General features: G+C 48.1%; 1 protein-coding gene across 1 annotated transcript in view; it reads left to right on the top strand.

Annotated features, from left to right (window-relative positions):
- Positions 1-11713, top strand: part of PODXL2 (podocalyxin like 2) — a 40686-nt gene that overhangs the window by 12532 nt on the left and 16441 nt on the right. Inside the window, exon 3 of the mRNA XM_042962342.1 lies at positions 10561-11357. Coding sequence (XP_042818276.1) covers positions 10561-11357 — 797 coding nt within the window. The remainder of the gene's footprint in view (positions 1-10560; positions 11358-11713) is intronic.

The raw sequence follows: 11713 nt of genomic DNA, 5'->3' as shown, positions 1-11713 counted from the left end.
TAACAAACATCCTGGTGTGAAAATTAGAAAATGTAGAAAAGAAGAAAGTGAAAACCACTCATGATCCCATCACCCAGAATTGGCGAATGTTGACATCTTGGCACATGTCTTTCTGGACGGTTTTCCCGTACGGGAAATACATAGAATGTGCTTTTATGAAAAATGGAATGACAGTGCCCAGGTCTCGGTGTTTCACTTGGCAGCATCTTTCCACGCCCGCTGACAGGGCCCTCCGCCCCCAGTTGTAAGGCTGGAATAGCATCCCGAGGAGGGCCAGGCTACCACGTGCTCAGTTAATGCCCTGCTGCCTGAGCACTGGACGGTTTCCAGTCTGTTGTTACCCTCTCTGTGCCATGATGGGAATCCTTGGAACCACATCACCGTGAGCATCCTCACTGTTTCCGTAGGGTGCACTGCTAGGAGTGAAATTACAGGATCAGAGTGTTTGGTTTTAAAGCTCTTCATTCATAATCCCACCCCCCCCCCCCCATTGTGGTCCCATCAGCGGCAGACTGAGTGCCTGTTTCCTGCACTCATCGAATCCTGGCGATCACCTTTAAATATATCCGCAGATCGTCCAGTTGGCAGTCCAAAAAATGTATCATTTTGTTGAATTTACATGTCTTTGATGACTCCTGAGGTTGACCATTAAAAAGTCATTTGTAATTATGCTGAAAGCTTCTTCCCTTGTGCCTCTGTTTTATACAAGTCTATTGTGAATTTTGTGAGTGTTTTTGTATTAACACTCGCTCGAATAACTGGCTTGAGTGTTGCACTCACAGGGCAATTTTCAGTGATTTGACATTAACCAAAAGGGACATTTAAAGTGATCTTTCAAGGCCACTGGCTTGGTGCCTGTTTAAATTTCATGTCCCAAACAGGGAAGTCAGCTCATAATATTTCAGCTGACGCCGAGGGTCAAGCATGAGATTATGGCTACCCCAGAAGGCAGAAATGAAGTCCAGTGTGACCTTGATAAACTGGGGAAAGAGACTCACAAAAGTGATGAAATATATGAGGGGAAAAGATGCAACTTGATCTGTTTAGGGAACAAACAGCCAGCCCCAGAGTGAGATGGAAAGGAAAAGCAAAAGCCTGGAGAATCCAGGCTGTCCAGGGCCCGGAGTTTCATCCGAGTGGCCTCCTGCTAGCCGCCAGATCACGTCCAGTGGGGAGAGTGTAGCGTGAGGGCTGTGTTCGGCTCAGACCCTTCTGCATGAGTCAAACATCAGCCAGCTTCTAGCCCGTGAATCTTGTTCACTTTTGCACAATTCACTCAGCAAATATTTATTGTGTACCTACTCTGCTGATTTTGTGACCACTCTTAAAAGGTGTGGGGAATCCAGACTTGCCACAAGAGAAGAATGACAAGGGGAGGGGTGGAGAATGAGGAATAATCCCAGTTGTTTGGCCCCAGGCAAAGAAGGCTGAATTGGAACAGCTGAGAAAATATGTAGGTTTTTATCCCGAGGGAGAGGCTTCCCACAATTTCCTCACTTAGATAAAACAGAAATGAGCTTGAGTTGTAAAGGGACCATTGAAGGTGGGTTTAAGGAATTTGGGGAGGAAAAAAAGCCGCCAAGATAGAATTGCCTCTTGAGGCACCTGGGTGGTCATCTGGGTGGCGTCGGACTTTAGCTCAGGTCATGATCTCGCAGTTCGTGGGTTTGAGCCCCTTGATGGGCTCTGACCTGACAGCTCAGAGCCTGGAGCCTGGGTTCTGTGTCTCCCCCTCTTTCTCCCCCTCCCTGCTCATGCTCGCTCGCTCGCTCTCTCAAAAATAAATTTTAAAAAGCTAAAAAAGGGGCGCCTGGGTGGCTTAGTCGGTTGAGCTTCCGACTTCAGCTCAGGTCACGATCTCGCTGTCCGTGAGTTCGAGCCCCGCGTCAGGCTCTGGGCTGATGGCTCAGAGCCTGGAGCCTGCTTCCGATTCTGTGTCTCCCTCTCTCTCTGCCCCTCCCCCATTCATGCTCTGTCTCTCTCTGTCTCAAAAATAAACATTAAAAAAAAATTAAAAAAAAAGCTAAAAAAATTTTTTTTAACTGAAAAAAAAATGCCTCTCTAAGGAGACATAGTCTTATTCTTGAAGAGACATATTCTTGAAGACAGTGACAGCCCATGTTACCTAGACTTAGTTGTCATCTGCTCAAGATGACCCCCCGGGTCCCTTCTTGTGCTAGAACGCTAGTTCCTTCGTGTCCCATAGCAGGAACACCCCACTGCAGATACACTTGCAGCCAGCTGGGTGTGTGGAATGTAAGACCGCACCAGGGTTTTAAGAGAATGCCTTAGGGAGAAGAGCCTGCCTTCTGGGCGAGGTGATTTGAATGCTTTCTGTCATTTCACCTCAGCCTCAACTTCCCAGAGGGATGGCGGGCTAGCCTGGAGGCCGGTCAGCCAGCCTCCTGGCCCCTGTGGCTGTAGAACTCTCAAGCTGTGCCTTGAGCTCGCCCTGCCAACTAGTCTGCTGATTCAAGCCCAGCCTTAAAGAGATGGGCCTTGGCCCACAGTGTGGATGCCCCGGGGAGAGGTGATGCCGCTGCCGGTAGTTGGTTCCTCGCTGCGTCTGAAGCCAAGTCCGGGTGTCGTCCTAACTGAGCAGGCCGCCCACGAGCCTGAGTTTTACACCTTTACAACTGTGATAAGTGTAGCTTCACAACTGAGAGCGAGTGTCCTCCCTACTCCCCCCCTACTCCCCCCGTAAGCTTTTCTTTCCTCATCTGTGAAAGGCAGGCTGTGGGCTCTCTGATCTTGCAGGGCCCCTGTGTCGTGTGAAATACCCCAAGTCTGTCTTTTGAAGGCCTGATTTCCCTCAGCTCCAGGGAAGATGTAGCTCCCAGTGGAAGCCACCAGGGGGTACTGCAGCTTCACAGACCTGGCACCCCGTGTTCAGGGAGGGAGATTCCTGAGGCTGGGGTGGGGGGGAGGGTTGGCTGAGGTCCCAGGGGGTCCTCTGCTATCTCACAGACAGTGAGGGGACTGAGCTACCTGTCTCCTGAGTGCCCTTGCAGCAGAGCCACTCCCTGACCTTCCATGCTTTGAGGTCAGGCCCCCTCTGGAGGGTCTAAGCTGTGGGGGACCTTTGGCATCTCTTCAGTGTCCCAGCTGTCCCTACCCTCCAGGGGATAGGGACAGGCTTTGCCTGGCTCTCGTGCCGTCTTGAACATGTCTTCTGGGCATCTGTGTTTGTTCACACTCGGGTCCCCGTATGGGGAGTGTGGGGAGTGCTCTGTGGGTATGCCTTTGTCCCAAACAGGCTTTCAGCATTCGTGGGACCCTCCTGTCCTGCCTCCCTGTGCTGAAGTAAATGAGATGGGCAGCCAAGCCTCGGGCACTAAGCAGGAGAGGCTCTCCCCGTGTGGAGTCACAGCTCTTGGTGACAGCAGTGGACAGGACTTGGGACGCACCACCTGTCACTGCACTGGGAGACCTGGGGCAGGGGGTGGAGGGGTGCCCGGAGCAGCCACCTGCCTTGCCTGGCCCATCGTGTCTCACCCGCTGTGGTGTGGCGCAGCTCCCTCCTCCATCGCTCTCCTTTTCCTGCCCCACCTCCCTGCTTTTCTTCTCTTCCTCCATTGCCAGTCTATTCCCTTTTCCCTTCTCCAAGACCACTGCTCCTGCTCCCTCTCCCAGGCCAGTGTCGCCAGGCCCGGGAAGCCTCTCCTTGGACACCTGAGTGGGAGAAGCACGTTCTGCCCCGTCCGCCAAGGCTGTTCCCCTCTTACGGCACTGTGTTCCTTGCTCCTGGAGCCTTCAGAAGCTCCTGGTCCAGGTTGGCCTGCCCTGTCCCTTTCCTTGTTTCATTCCCCTTCTGGTGGCTCCAGCATGTTCACTAGCCAGTAGTTAAAGGGATTTCTCTCTAACTCCGTATTTAAAAAAAATAATCCAAATTTACAGAAGACTTGCAAGAATAATTTCCGTATACCCTTCACTCAGATTCCCCCACTGTTAACATCTTACCCAACATATACATGTATACTTACAGACATGCAGTTTTTTTCTAAACCATTTGATAGTAAGTTGTAGACATGATGCCCCTTTGCTGACTTTACATACTTCAGTGTATATATTTTTTTTTAAGTTTGCTTATTTATTTTAGGCAGGGGTGGGGAAGAGCTAATGGGGGAGGGGCAGAGGGAGAGAGAGAGGAAACCTCAAGCAGGTTCCACACTCAGCACAGAGTCTGACGTGGAGCTCGATCCCATAACCCTGGGATCGTGACCTGAGCTGAAACCAAGAGTCGGACACTTAACCAAATGAGCCACCCGGGTGCCCTTTCAGTGTATGTATATTTTTTAACATTTTAAAGTTTTTAAAATTTATTTTGAGAGAGTGGGGGAGGGGCAGAGAGAGGGAGAGAGAGAGAGAGAATTCCAAGCAGGGTCTGCTGTGTCAGCACGAAGCCTGATGTGGGGCTTGAACCCACAAACTGTGAGATCACGACCTGAGCCGAAATCAAGAGCTGGATGCTCAACCGACTGAGCCACCCAGGTGCCCCTCAGTGTGTATTTCTCAAGAATGGAGACATTCTCTTACAAAATCAAGGTACAATGACCATCAGAAAATTGGCATGGATACAATACTGTTATATAATTACAAACTTTAGACTTTCCATTCCCCACCCCCTGCCCAGTGTCCATGGTAGCAGAAGAAAACAAAATTATATTTTATAGTTCAGTATCCAGTCCAAGATCATGGACTGCATTTATTGTCATGCCTTGTTACTTTTATTCTGGAAAGTTCTCCAGACTTTATCTTTCATGACCTTAACATTTTTGAAGGAGATAGGCTATTTTGTAGAATACCTCTCAGTTTTGTCTAGTGTTTCCCCATGATTCCATTCAGGTTCTGCATTTTTGACAGGAATGTCATACAAGTGCTGTTCTCTTTCTCAGTGAATCTTGGTGCTACTCTTGGACAAAGGATGGTTTCTTTACTTTTTTTTTTTTTAACTTTTTTTTTTTTGAGAGAGAAAGTGGTCACTCATGCGATAGTGTGGGAGGGGCAGAGAGTCTCTCAGGCAGGTCCTGCACAGTCAGGGGCTCGATCCCAACAACTGTGAGATCGTGACCTGAGCCAAAGTCCAGAGTCAGATGCTTAACCAACTGAGCCACCCAGGCGCCCCTTTACTTGTTATTCTATGTTCATATTTGGATCCAGTCCCCCTGCCCACTCTTCCTGGCAACCTCGTTTCCATCCCACCAGGGTCGGTCCCACACCTGCTCCCATTCCACTTCCCTCCACACCTTCTTTGGTTCATAATCTGTGTCCCCACAGGGTCTCCCCTTAAATTCTTGTTTCTGTGTAAGAGACATTTCTGATACTCAGATCATATCTAGATTTGTCAGGAAACCGTCAATCCTTTCCTGCCCTGCCCTCTTCCCAGGATTCTCCTTGACTAATTTATCACTCAGGCGCTTCTCTTACTCCTCGTCTTGTGGAGCAGACTTCCAAAATGGTGCCACTTTTCCTATTATGATCTTATAGTACGTAAATTTAGTGATAATAACGGGGAGGAGGTAGAGGAATAGCTGAAGTGACTCAGGTATTCGCTGTGCAGTGTGGGCTGTGCCCAGGCTTTATCTCAGTGCATCCTGACCACAGCCCTGTGTGTCAGGTACTACTGTTGTTTTATAGATAAGGAAGAGGAGACACATGGAGGTCAAGTGCATGTCCAAGGCCACACTGCTGATAAGCAGCGGGAACTGGGAACTGAGATCGCACAGTAAAAGAAGAAGGAATAATTTTGGAAGGGGAGAGGTGGTAAAAAAAACTAGAAAAAAAGCCTGCTGAGTCCAAGCACCAGGGTGCATTATTAGTGATTTGTCAAGTCACCAGAGATGAGAGGGCTGGAGAGAGCAAAGGCTTGGTGGAAGATGTAGATTTGGGAGTCTTTAGCATGGAGGCCATAGAGAAAGTCTTTAGAATCAGTAACTCACTGAGAAAGAAGTGTGGAGATGTTGAGTCAAGGGCTGGCTGTGTGGGCGTAATCACACGGAGGGAGCCGGGGAGGAGCTAGTGAAGGAGTAGTCCACACCTTCAGAGGCTCTTCTCTCTCCCTAAATGGACAGGTCCTGGGTTCAGGAGGCAGAAAGTGCTAGTCAAGAGTTCAGCAAACACACATTGCTCTCTTTTCTGCACTGGGCCAGGCACTATGTTAGGTGCTGGGAACAAAGGGGTGAAGAAAATCCCCTTGCTTGGCAATCAGAGTTCGTGGTCTCGTAAATCCTGTATTATTCTTATTTGGGACGGCAGAGGAGTTGTTTTTAATGTCACTGGTGTATGAGACACATTTATCAAAACTGTCTCCAAAGTGTTGAATATCAGCGCCAGGAAGAACCTTAGAAATCAGATATGCCAGTATCCATTCGTCCCATGAAAAACCGAAGCCCAGAGAAGCCCAGGGACTGACCATTGCTCAGACAAATCAGTTGGTGGCTGACTCTTCTGGCTTCCAGGCCCCATCACCCACAGCATGACGGCTGTTATTGTCTAGTTTAGTTGAGGGAATTCTGTTGGGAGCCAGGCTGCCTTTGGAGGAATAGAGAACTCGACTTTTGGAAAGTCCACATCAAATGAGTAGAGGGATCGTTTTGGTCAGCTTGCCCTCTTGGGAACTCCCCCAGCCCAGGGGGATTCTGCTGGAGTGCACCACCATCCACCGCATCCCCAGCATATTCTAGGCTTTCCTGAGCCTACTGACTATTTCAAGTGCTTCTTGAGGGTTTCCAGGGCACTTGGCCTCTAGACTTCGCCATTTCTGCTGAGGGCACGGCTGCCCCCATAGTCAGCCAGAGTGCCCCCTTCTTCCTGTTAGTCAGCCAGTGCACACAGGTTATCAAGTCTGCCTTGGGGCCAGCTCTTGAATCCGTTCTCTCGTCACTCTCAATGTCATTACCTGTGTTCATCTCTCCTGGAACAGGCAGCAAGCTCCCCAACTCTTTTCTCTGCTTTCATTCATCCCCTCTTTCATCAAACTCTTACACATTGCTGTCAGAGCAGTCTCCTGACCATAAAATTTCATGATGTAAGGGATTTTATATGTCCATTTCCCCAGAAGCCTTCTGACATGGTACTATATCATTTTCCTGTCAGGTGGCCATCTAGGCCATTTCAATAGGTTTTTATGCATTGCATTTCGATTTTAAACAGAGATATTACAAAATGCTTACTTATATTGAACTAAAATATTTTTATTCTTTTATATACCTGTTTTATGGGCATAATTTCTTCTTGAGTCTCTCTAGAGGTGTTAATAAGACATTTTTATAAGTTCTCTTTTGTTTTCTGGATTAACTCTTCTCTCAGAAGTGGGTTGCTTTTCTTTCTCTCCTTCATGCTTCGTCATGAGCCTGGCTTTCCTCTAATGTCCTGTGAATCTTGATTGTTTGTTCATATTTATAAAGGTGATACTAGACTGTTCAGTATTAGAGGCTGGTGTCTGGCTCCTCAGTGTTCTGTGGTCTCTGTTCCATGAGCACACCTCCCCCCTAAGTGCCATGACTGACTGTTTTGTGTGGGGAATAGGTAAGTTTCCCTGCAGACTGTGAGGAGTGGAAGATATCCAGTTACCAGTCTCTTTGATTCAAAAAGAGTATACTTAACAAAAGTGGGGTGGGTAGCATATTCTAATTGTTCAGTAAAAATTTTTTTTTTAATTTTTTTAATGTTTTTTATTTATTTTTGAGACAGAGAGAGACAGAGCATGAACGGGGGAGGGGCAGAGAGAGAGGGAGACACAGAATCGGAAGCAGGATCCAGGCTCTGAGCCATCAGCCCAGAGCCCGACGCGGGGCTTGAACTCACGGACCGCGAGATCGTGACCTGAGCCGAAGTTGGACGCTTAACCAACTGAGCCACCCAGGTGCCCCAGTAAAAATTTTTTCTAATGTTTATTTATTTTTGAAGGAGAGAGAGAGTGCAGGCAGGGGGAGGGGCAGAGAGAGAGGGAGACACAAAATCTGAAGCAGGCTCCAGGCTCTGAGCTGTCAGCACAGAGCCCAGTGTGGGGCTCAAATCCATGAACTGTGAAATCATGACCTGAGCCCAAGTGGACGCTTAACTGACTGAGCCACCTGGGCACCCCTCTAATTATTTATTTAAATATCACAGTGGGCTTTCAAATATCACTAAGATCATTCAGCTAAAAAATCATAATTTTTCTTATAGGGAGTCGATTTTCCTTTTGTAGTAATTTTCAGAGCCCTGTGATTCCATGTTCTTATGTGAATGCTTGTTCTGTAGGCCTGCTGCACAGTTTCCCTTCAGAGATTTATTTTCATGACTTCCTCTTATGTTTTTTGATTCCCAGTCTTCCTTAGACTTCATGGAGAACTTCCTGAAATACTTCTCTCAGAATCCGTGGATTCTCAAACCTTTAAGTCTTTGCATATATGAAAATGTCTGTATGTTGTGATCACACTTCATTGATAGTTTAGTTGGGTATAAAATTCCAGGTTCAAAATAAACTTCCCTCAGAATTTGGGATGCATTTTCAATTTCCTTCCTGCAGTCTAGTGTTATGAATTAGAAGCTTGATGATAATTTAATAATCTCTTTATTGTTACTTTATGTGTTCTTCTTCTGAGAGCTTTTAGAATCTTGTCTTGTTCCTTAGAATTCTGAAATGTCATGAGAATAAAGCTAGGTGTGAGTCTCTTATCATTCACCTCAATTATATATACTTTCAATGTGAAGACTCCTGCTGCCAGGCCTGGGAAATTTCTTCTTTATTTGACTCTTTATGCTCTCTATTTTAAGGTTCTTGTCTGTTTGGAAATTGTATTAGATATTATACCTCCTGCACTGGTCATCTGTATCTTTTAACTTTTCTTTCTTGTCCTTTTACTTTTGCTTTGGAGACTTTTTCTTGACATTTTCTTCCAACTACTCTGTTGAATTTTTACATTTCAAGAATTTAATTTCAGTTTCTACAAATTTTTTATTTTTTAGAGATTACTTGATTTTATTATTCGTTCTCATTTTGGGGATGCAATATCTTTGGGTCTCTCTGAGGTTCTAACTGGAATTTAAAAATTATCTTCAATTCCATGAATTTTCTTTGTTGTGTGTCCTTGCTGCTCCCATAGTTGTTTTGTCTCCTTAATTCTGTTGGGAAGAGACCCTCCCTCCACCACTATCTTTCCCTGTTGTTTGTCTTGGCTGAGGGGTTATCTGTTCGTTGGTCTCATCTGCTTTCCATGTTCCCAGAAATGTATCTAAATCTTTCAAAATTTAATCTGACAGTTGAAAAGCCATTCTCTGATTTGATAGACATTTTGGAGGAGGAGGCCCAGTTCACCACTTTAAACTATTACCACCTCTCTCATGTCTAAAGAGTATTTTAAAACGGTCTTAGATATTTTTTATTTGTAACAAAATGGCAGCCAATAAAAGCTGCTACCTAGAAATACCTTCCAGTGTTTTAAAGGAATTTTTAACAGAACTGGCTCATGATTTTTATATGTCATTACCCTGAAGGGGCCTAGGCTTCACTGAAAAGCCAGAACAAGTCCTGCCATCCAGGAAGCCTCCTAAGTTCTGCACTTCAAGATGTGATTCCCAGGAATAGCAGCGAGGGTAAAAAGTCGCACTGTCACTGCCAACAGCGACCCTGTCAGTTCTGGGAGGCTCTGGGCTCAGCCGCTGGACTCTCTCGAGCTCTCCTGGCATCTTTTTTATTTCCCAGCCAAGGCCTACATCTCAGCAAAAGAGCACAGTTTAGGAACAATGGCCATGATCTCTGCATTTCATCTTTTCCTGTGATCAGAGGGTTCTCAGAAGTCATTCAATGGTTTTACCAAGAGGACCCCCATAACAACCCATTAGTAAAGAGATTTAAAGGGAAACTTTTTTTCTTTAGCAAAGTTTTAATTTAATTTAATTTAATTTAAGAGAGAGGGAGGGAGGGGCAGAGAGAGGGAGAGAGAGAATCCCAAGCAGTCTCTCTGCTGCCAGCACAGAGCTCCATGCAGGGCTCTAACTCATGAACCACGAGATCATGACCTGAGCCAGAACCAAAAGTTAGATGCTTAACTGACTGAGCCACCCAAGTGCCCCTTTTTAAAAAAAATTAAAAAAAAAAAATTAAAGTTTATTTATTTTGATGGGGGAGGGAACCTTTTCTAATGGGTTGTCTGAGTCTTCTTGGTGAAATCTGCAGACAAGGAAACAAACCCATTATAAGAATGATGGAGAAGATGTTAACTTCTTGTCGTGGACTGTTAACGAGAGCTATCTCCAAGGGGTGCGATCATACAAGCTATCTTTCTACTGTTCACATTCTTGTATTCATGGAATTTTAGTGGCAGATTTGTGTCATTTGTATCATCATGAAGGAAACAGGGACCAGCTTGGCCCTTGTCTCCTCCACAGTCTGCCCCCCCGAACCCCCACCATCCAGCCTTGTTTCCCACTCCTTTCCAATATGACCGGTAGTCCAACTCCCCACTGTCCCCCTGTGGGTCTCATGGTTCCTTTCTGTCATCTGCTCAGCGAACACTGAACACCTCAGTGATGGATGATGAAACTAGCGAATGAGGTTTCTGTCTCTGTCCACAGACTACGTCTTTCCAGACTTGACGGAGAAGGCGGGTCCCATAGAAGACACCAGCCAGGGCCAGGAGGTGCCGAGCCCACCCTCACCCTTGCCCAAGATGAACCTGGTGGAGCCACCCTGGCATATGGCTCCTGGAGAAGAGGAGGAGGACGAGGAGGATGAGGAGGAGGAGGAGGAGGAAAGGGAGAAGGAGGAGGTAGAGAAGGAAGAGGAAGAGGAAGAAGAGGAGGAGCTGCTGCCTGTGAACGGATCCCAAGAAGAAGCCCAAACTCAGGGCCATGGCTTTTCTCCCACCAGCGGCAGCCAGGTGCCAGGGGTTGCCAAGCACAGGCACGAAGAATCTGGGGAACAGGCCTCCTCGGGTGTGGAGGTGGGCAGCAGCATGGAGCCCAGCCTGTCACCGTCCGCAGTCACCCCGAGCACAGTGACCCCGGGGGGGCAGGACTTCGTCAGCCAGGAGACGGGGGGCACGACGCTGCCGGCCACGGGGCATGGAGTGGAGTTTGAGGCTCCTCAGGAGGCAAGCGAGGAGGCCACCGTGGGAGCAGCGGGGTTGGCTGGCAAGCAAGCGGAGGTGCCGTCCTTAGCCTCGTTCCCTCAGACAGAAGCTCCCAGTGGGGCCGAGACCCCAGCTGAAGACCCCCTTTACCCTGGAGCCTCCGCCTCTCTCCCGCTGGCTCCCCGAGACGCGGAACTGACACCTGCCTCTGCCACCTTGGGGCAAGAAGACCTCAGCCAGCAGCCCCAGGAAGGACAGGCCACCGAAGCCCAGTCCAGAATACCCTGGGATTCTACTCAGGTAAAGTGAGGGCACTCGAGGGCCACGCGGCTGCACCTTTCTCTGAGGAGCCTGGTCATCCCCAGGTGCACAGGGGATTGGGAGGGTGTGCCAGGCTGAGGTGGGCGGCCCCTCTCTGGCGGGACTTTTGGGATGCGCACCCACACTTCCATGCAAAGGTAAAAAGCCTTGGGAGAGCTCAGCTCCCTCGGCCTGGCCTTGTTCAGTGCTACCGCTGGCCTTTCCCACTGCCTGACCTGTGCCCTCCACCCCCTCTCCGCACCCACCCCTGCTCTCCTCACCTCACCCGGCCCCAGCCCACACACCCAGGCCGGCTCCCTCCACTAGGCGGAAGGGGGGGGAGTCCCACTGTGTCA

The sequence above is a fragment of the Panthera tigris genome, chromosome A2 (assembly GCF_018350195.1).
Source record: "Panthera tigris isolate Pti1 chromosome A2, P.tigris_Pti1_mat1.1, whole genome shotgun sequence".
Taxonomy (NCBI): Eukaryota; Metazoa; Chordata; class Mammalia; order Carnivora; family Felidae; genus Panthera; species Panthera tigris.
Note: the sequence above shows the minus strand (reverse complement) of the source record. Positions and strands in the feature narration are given on the sequence as shown.